Genomic DNA, 7,788 nt, shown 5'->3' with positions numbered 1-7,788 from the left:
TGAATCATTTTATTTTTTTAACTCTGTAGAGTTGGGCAAACCTAAGCTACATGGTTAGGTTATCGTGCAAAGGGATATACAAATCCCCCAAACAGGATTAACTGAGTAAATCAAATTTTACTCTGTTATGTGAATACAGTCATTCTTACACTTCCTGGCTTAGAAAAGGCCGTTAATGTTCATGTAAGAAGGCACATCATAGATCTCACCTCAGATTTTCCCCTCTTTTCTAGAGAAAGCTGGTTGCTACTGCAGTGGTGTAGCTTGGTATAAATTCCACTTTATTAGTGACATCTATGAATCAACCAATAGCTGTTTTATTTGTTTGTCTGTTGCTAATGGTGTAAAGACAGTCAAAGGCAGGGTTGTAGCTGCCTTGGGACCTGTAGGCATGGAAGGCATTCATTAGGCCTTTAAAGTGGTTGTGGTTAGAAACTGGCCTGTGCCTATAGAGTTCAGTGACCATAAATTCTTTATTATAAAGGACAGTCCTATATTTCAGAAAGCTGTCCTTTACATTTACAGTATTTATTTTTCAAAACCTCACGTTTGTTCTTTATTTTGGTCATTTAATTTTTGCCATACAAATGGTACTACTTAACGCAGCCTTTCACATTCATGTGAAAGATATGGACATTGAATTGTATTTTTAAAATACATTGACATATACTGTTTAATTTTAGATATTTTTTATTAGAATATACATTTTATAAAGTTTTTCTGGGTTTTGCGCTTGGATTTTCCTTTGTAAAGCAAAGTTAAACATCATTAAAAGTGTTTATCCTCTTTCAGATTTGCCCCTTTTTCAGGTTTGTCCTTTATTTTTTCTGAGAAAATATGGTCACAGTACTATAGAGGAACCTGAACATTTGCCTAGGGTGGCCTGATAGGCGGGAATGGAGTGGCAGACAGAAGGCAGGATCTGGGCATGCTGACTAGACCAACTACTAGATGGCAGGAAAGACCTCTAGTGCACCATCCGTCATTGCTCTTAAGGCCGCGTGGAGGTGCTGCTTATCAGGGCAGGTGGTCCTTAAAACCTACCAAACAGTCTTCTAAGATCCCGACTGCAGTATTTGTACACTTTTTAGCCTTGTTCTCACAAAATGCTTATTCCACTCAGCCACTCACTTAGCCAAATCTTACTGGCAGATTTGGTATAGTCAGAGTCATACTAATGAGATTTAAAGTCACAAGTTGGGGTCACGGGAATGCACTCATTCCAGAAGAGAATTGTCAGGGCTTCAATGCGAGCTCTAGCCCGTTGGCCAGGCTTAGCAGCTGAAGTCAATCAGAATTTAGGACAGTCGTGTTTTTGGCTGCTCTTTCTCCTCCAGCTCTGTTTCTTGGAGGACTGACTGTGCAAAACAAAGCAGTTGGACTTTCATGTTCCCCAAACGTGGGTGAAGTTAGCTTAATTTAACCAAGACTGGACCTACCTGGGGCTAAAATGTAAAGCCCATAGAATTAGTTGATTCACTCCTTTGATCCTTTTGGTGTTCCCACAGCATACTACCTTCTTGAGGTGACCCAGTTAAGTTTATTGTGGGAAAGGGGCTAGAGTGTCACCTTAGCAACAAAAATCCCGTGCTCTCCCACTGAATTATAGCTTTCCCCTACTCTCTGATTTTTACGTATCTGCACCCTTTGCAAAAGTCTTGTGTATTTTGTGCACTGGGCTTCTCCAAACATAATGTAAATTCATCCCTCAATTGTTTCAAGTAGATTACAAAGTCACTTTGAACATCTGTCCTTCTCTTGGGTAACAAGCTGCAGTGCTATATATTCCCTGTTGATATTTCCATTTTTGAGGGCATTGGGCATTTATTCTGTTTTAGAAAATGCAAATATCAGTCAGAGTCATGAACTTGGGATGGGTGGCCATATAATTGAGATAAATACATCAAGCTTCCTCTGACTGCTGCTGTAGGCAAGCATGGGTATAACACTTCAAATGCTTCTTAAACACGTTGAGTCTGAACAATTGACAGTTGAGACCTTTTCATTTGACAGCACAAAGCTTGTTCCCTCAATAAAAGGTAATACATACCTATGTTGGCTAGCAATGAGAGAGTCCCATCAGCACAGTGCTTTGAAAGGACCTGAAATTTGATACTATTGGCCATAAGATTAGTGAAGCATTTTCCTTACACATTTTCCATAATGCGGTGTGCATTTTATATATATTCCACCTTTCATCCAGGAGCACAAGATGGTATACATAGCACTTCCACCTCCCCATTTGTTTTACCACAATGGCCCTGTGAGGTAGGTGGGCCTGAGAAAGAGAGCCTCTAAGCCACCCAGTGAACTTCTGTGACAGAGGGTGGATTTGAACCAAGTTTCTTCTTCACACCTTAACCACCAGTCCAGACTAGAATTATATGATTGCATCAAGAAGTTGCTATTCTGAGTTTCATTATGTTAAATATATTTTGAGAATCACTTTCCTGATCATTCCTGCAATCTCATGGTTCACACACTCTCATTCTATTTACTGGTAGGTGACAGAATTAAATAGAAAAGATGACAGGTAGATCTCAATTAGTGTGGTCAATCAACCCCACGAAATGGTTGCATTATTTGAATTTGCACTATTCAAAGTGATATTTCTATGGAAAATATGATAATTGGTTCCAGCTTGATGGAAATTTATTTTTATTTATTTGGTGCCTTCAAGTCAGTGTTGACTCCTAGTGACTGCCTGGAGAAGTCCCTGCAGTTTTTTTGGCAAAATTTCAGAAGTGGTTTGCCATTGCCTCTTTCCTAGGGCTGAGAGAGAGGGACTGGCCCAAGGTCACCCAGCTGGCTTTGTGCCTAAGGACTAGAACTCAGAGTCTCTAACATGGTTTCTTAACCATCACACCAGACTGGCTCTCTTGATGGAAATAGGCAATGAAAAATTTTAAACATAAAATTTTGTATTTATATTAATGAAATATTACAGGATATTTCAATAATGAAATATTAAAGATAAAAAGAATATACTTATAATTTAGATTCATGGTTAACAAAGTCACAGAGAAAGAAAGCAAAATAAAAATTAAAAAATTCTACCGTAGATTCAGGCATTCCAACATCTCGCCCTATCTTGCATTGCTATGACTGCATTCATGTTGTTCAATTACATCAAATATTGCTCTAATGTAATAACAAGCCTCTTCTTTTTAAAACTTGTACTGTTGTCCTCTGATGAAATCTACCTTTTTACCATTTGGCATACACAAGGATTAGCAGCATGTAAAACCACAACCCCTACTGTGCCTGCCCTAGCCTCAACTGCACATGTGCTAGCCTCACATTAACTGAATTCTGGGTTGCATTAAACGTGACCTGATATCAATTTACAATTCACACTAAATCCAATATTGCATTATGTGAACTCGCACGAATTGCAACCTACCTGTATGCTCCTCTCTCAAAATATTAGGACCATTCAAAGCAGCTCAATAATGGGGGAGTCAAGACAGACATTAAGCATGTACTTCTACAGCAAGCAATTAAGTGTAGAAGTCAGAAACCCACGGCATAGGCCGCCAACTTGGAAAGTTTGAAATGGAATTTGAAAGGTTCACAGAAACAATCAGTGGATAGCAGGCGTAGCTGCTATGTTAACTTCCATGTCAGCGGCTAATTGCCTCTCAGTATCAGTTCCTGGAGAAGACAAGAGGAAGGCAGACATTATACTATGCCTTGTTTGTGATTTTCTACCAGGTATCCAGCTAAACGCTGGACTAGACAAGATTGTGACCCAATCTAGCCCAGCTCTTCTTAAACCTTCTATTAAATAAGCAGAAGTTGAGCCAAATGAACAAGGATGTCAGTACTTTCAAAACAGAGTAGTGGTGAGAAATCTTCACAGTGAGATGTTTGCTTTTTAATTAAAGCTTAAAGAAAACTCCCATCCACCCCCTGTGCTGGCCCTCCCAGCCCCCCCGGCCTCCTCCACCCCCCGTGGCACCCCCCCCATGCTGCTTATCTGGGACTTCTGCCGCTTCCTGCTTAATGACCTGTGCCTCCTGGGGTTACGACAGCAACTGGGACTGTCAGGATTGTCATTACTAAGCGATGCAGTCACATGACGTCGTGCTTTATGACCACATTGCTTAGTGACGGCAATCCCGGTCCCAATTGCTGTCATGACCTGAAGACTACCTGGAATTGTGGCCATCCTGGTGTTATTAAATATGAATATTAATGAAGAGAAAGCAAACATAACCATTCTGGCTTGTCAATCAGCATTTTTATTTGAAAGAACAACACTTTTCATGGTATAGTTTATACGTTAAAAGCAAAAGGATTGCCTTCATTTCACATGGTCCAATACTGAAGTGGCACATCTGAAGCAGCGCAGGAAGGTTTATATACAGGTTTATATCGAGAAACAGAACTCCGGGTAATTCATCTGAGACAAACAACAGTTACCCAAAAGAACAATGAACCAGGCAGACAACATTTTACACCCCAACTGGAAGAAGTGGCACATAAACGTATAGAGGAAACCATGGAAAGAAAAGCAACTCAAATCTTTTTGTGTATATAGCTATGTGTCACTTTAATGGCTAAGCACAAAAAAATCTGTTATTATTTAGTCCTCACTGAGGGCAGAATATACACAAATGATGTTCAAAGAACACAAGGTAGATGAAAATAAAACTACATGGTGTAAGTTGCTTATTACTATTAGTAAATATATAGAATAAAGGGGTCTTGACATTTTAAAATTATACTTTTTGTGCCTAGACTTTACACAAAGTAAAACCGTTGAATTTTGTTTTAAAAATGTTTTCTCCAAGTATGATTTACTTCTGCTGGCATTGTGCTTTTAATATTTGAACTTTCTAAGCACATAGGCTACCCTCCAACGTTAATCTTTCCTGCCTTAGCTTTTGGATGCTTTTAAAAAGCCTTAAGTAACCTGAATACTGAACAGGCCCTTGAATTATCAGTCTAAGATGGGGCTTATCTAAGTTTGGTATTATTATTATTACTTTAACTAGAACCCCAAATTCACCAGTCAGAGCCAGGTAGAGAGAATACATTTAGAATTTAAAAATCAAGGAGCCTCTGAGCACACTAAGCAAAAGAATTTGTGCTGAGTACTAGCAACTAGTAGGTCCTTTCACTTTAAAATGAAAGTTAATTACTCTCAATTCTCATTTCAGCAACTTTTAGGCAGAATTTTGTTGTTGTTGCTAGTGTTAAACAATTGTGAATTAAAACACAATTGTTCACAGACAAATCTGCCAATAGATTCTAATATACTTTCTGCCACACCTGGAATATAGCAAGTACAGAGCAGTGGTGGCTGATGTGTAAAGCAACTGGAATATACGTTTCGCAGTTTCTCTAGCACTCAATCATTTCTGAGATAAGACAACACGAAAAAGCTGGTTAGCAATAATTAGGCCTGCATAAACCACACCGTTTGGACAGGGAAAGATGGAATGGCCAAGGACATTTTTTTCTCTTCTTTGTACAAAGAGAGGAAAATAATGATAGAATGGTGATATGCTTTATCTTCCCCAATAATTCAGCTGCTTTCTCTCCACAATATTAAGACTGAGTTTGCATCACTAACTGCCACACTCTTCCACCCCATTACTGCGCAGACATCTCTGTAGCAACCAAAGGAGTAACCTGGGCATCCCATGTGTCCGGCTGCAGTGCCTTAAGAAAATATCACACATCACCACTAGGCAGCAGGGCGACACAAAAATCAAATACTATCTGTGGGGCCGATGACTATTTTAACCACTGCAGCTTGTACTTGTGATGTGGAAAGAGCAGCCGTTTCATTTATTCATTTCTTAATTTTTCAAGAGCAGTGGTACCAACACATGACTTGTTTTAGGAGAAACAGTAATTTAGATAGGGTGAATTGGCCATCCTAATGAGGCAAAGGAACAAGAATTTCCACGTAATTGATGGGGAAGAAGCCTGACTGCCCATGAAGCATGCCTTCATACCAGTTTTCGTCAATCTGGTTGGTGAGGGTGATGACATCGCCTTCTTTAAAACCGAGCTCCCCTTCATTTTCAGGGTCAAAGTCATACAGAGCTCGACAACATGGCTGATCCATACCGACGCCTGCACGGAGAGAAAAAGGATTCAACAGAGAAACAAAGGGCTTGCGAAAGGCAGTTACAAGATGCAGCATTGCCACAGCAGTGGGCATTAACCACAACAGGAGATGGAGCCACAGTGATTAGATACCATCTAGGCCAGTGTTGTCCAAACTTGGCCACTTTAAGATGAGTGGACTTCAACTCCCAGAATTCCCCAGCCAGCATGGGCCACTCATCTTAAAGTGGCCAAGTTTGCACAACACTGATCTAGGCCTATGACTGTTGAATGCCAAATGCCCAGTTTATGCTTCTATCAGCACCAGGCTTCATTCTCCCATTCTTCCAGACTCTTGATGAATCTCTTATTATAATAGTTTAAAGCCCTGATTATATGCTGACTATTAAAAAAACTGTATTTTTAGCTTTGTTGCTGAATTGGTTTATAAGCCTATATATAAAGCTATAAACCCATTTGTTGTAAATTATTATAATGCTTTATCATAAAATCGTATATGATATGATATGATATTTTGTATTATATTATAATATTATATTGTTCAAAGAACATCACAGTGTCAAATAGGACAAGACTATTAAGGCCTATCTTGCCTATAGGTTTCCTGTAGCAGCTAATTGTATTTTATCAGTCCATGTAGATCACAATACAATTTGTATCACCTTATAAATGATTGGATGGAATTCAAAATGAGATGCCTTTATAACAAACACTATTTATGCAAGAATGAAATGTTATGAGTGTCTAATAGCCATCCAGAGTTAAAAATTCTATAATTCTTTCATACAGTATTACTTTTTTAAAATAAAAAAATCTCCTTTGAGTTGAGCTTAACTCCTGGTGACTTCATGGAGATAACAATATGTCAGTGATTTGCCACTGCTTTCTTCTGGAATATATTTCCACTTCTCAGTCTACCCTGTAGCCCTAATTCCAGTTACTCTTCCATCTCAATACTAACTGGTCCAACCTTGTTTAGCTTTTTGAGATCAATCAAGGTTCTGCCACCTAGCTGGACTTTCCTGTGATACAAGACATTCTATGAAAGGAAGGAAGGAAGGAAATGTGTGTATAATTGATCATCTATCCTCAGATTGTTTTGTGAATCTCACTGATCTTATCTAATATTTTAAAATAATTTATCCCCCACACCCCTAGTATCTCTAGGACCACAGGATTAATTTGTTTCTCCTCCCCCCAGGATCAGAGGCAGGCCTCCTCGGAGAAAGGAAAACTACAGAGATTCTCCTTTTATACCTTCTTTAAATCTCCTCTTTTCCAATTCTTACCTGAGGGCTTCGGAGTGGTAGCATTAGAGATCCCTCCATTGTGCTGACTATTGTCACTAAAGTCCAAGCTCATTCGGGGCTTTGGCTGATATTCTCTTCTGGGCTGAACTGATGTTTCTTTTATTCTGTCATAAGATGAAAAAAGCAGATTTAATTTGAACTAGTAACTGGAAACCAAGCAATTGTTATCCACTAAGACTAATCAAGGCAAACATTTCTTTGCATTCTCATAACCAGCATGTCTACAAGCCAGCTATTAAGCATACTTACTACATAGTGTAGAACTTGATTATTGAAAGCAGTCATCTTCATCCTTTTGGCCCTAAAACTGAATGGACTGGTCATTTTTAATACTTTATCATAATGATCTGCCACAAAAAGGGAATGCATAAATTGTACAAATGTGTCAAATCAG

At 38.9% G+C, this 7,788-nt stretch overlaps 1 protein-coding gene across 1 annotated transcript in view; it reads right to left on the bottom strand.

Moving 5' to 3' along the window:
• Positions 1 to 4,235: 4,235 nt before the first annotated feature.
• The window catches only part of SH3GL2 (SH3 domain containing GRB2 like 2, endophilin A1), a 111,687-nt gene continuing 108,134 nt past the window's right edge, over positions 4,236 to 7,788 (bottom strand). The window contains exons 8-9 of the mRNA XM_007435922.3: positions 7,374 to 7,498; positions 4,236 to 6,090 (exon numbers count right to left, since the gene is read on the bottom strand). Coding sequence (XP_007435984.1) covers positions 5,891 to 6,090; positions 7,374 to 7,498 — 325 coding nt within the window. The 3' untranslated portion in view covers positions 4,236 to 5,890. The remainder of the gene's footprint in view (positions 6,091 to 7,373; positions 7,499 to 7,788) is intronic.

This window comes from Python bivittatus, unplaced genomic scaffold (assembly GCF_059951505.1).
Source record: "Python bivittatus isolate LINGU-HERP-01145 unplaced genomic scaffold, Pbiv_v1 ctg000850_np1212, whole genome shotgun sequence".
NCBI classification, from domain to species: domain Eukaryota; kingdom Metazoa; phylum Chordata; class Lepidosauria; order Squamata; family Pythonidae; genus Python; species Python bivittatus.
The sequence above is the reverse complement of the archived record's forward strand: the minus strand, read 5'-3'. Positions and strand labels throughout refer to the sequence as shown.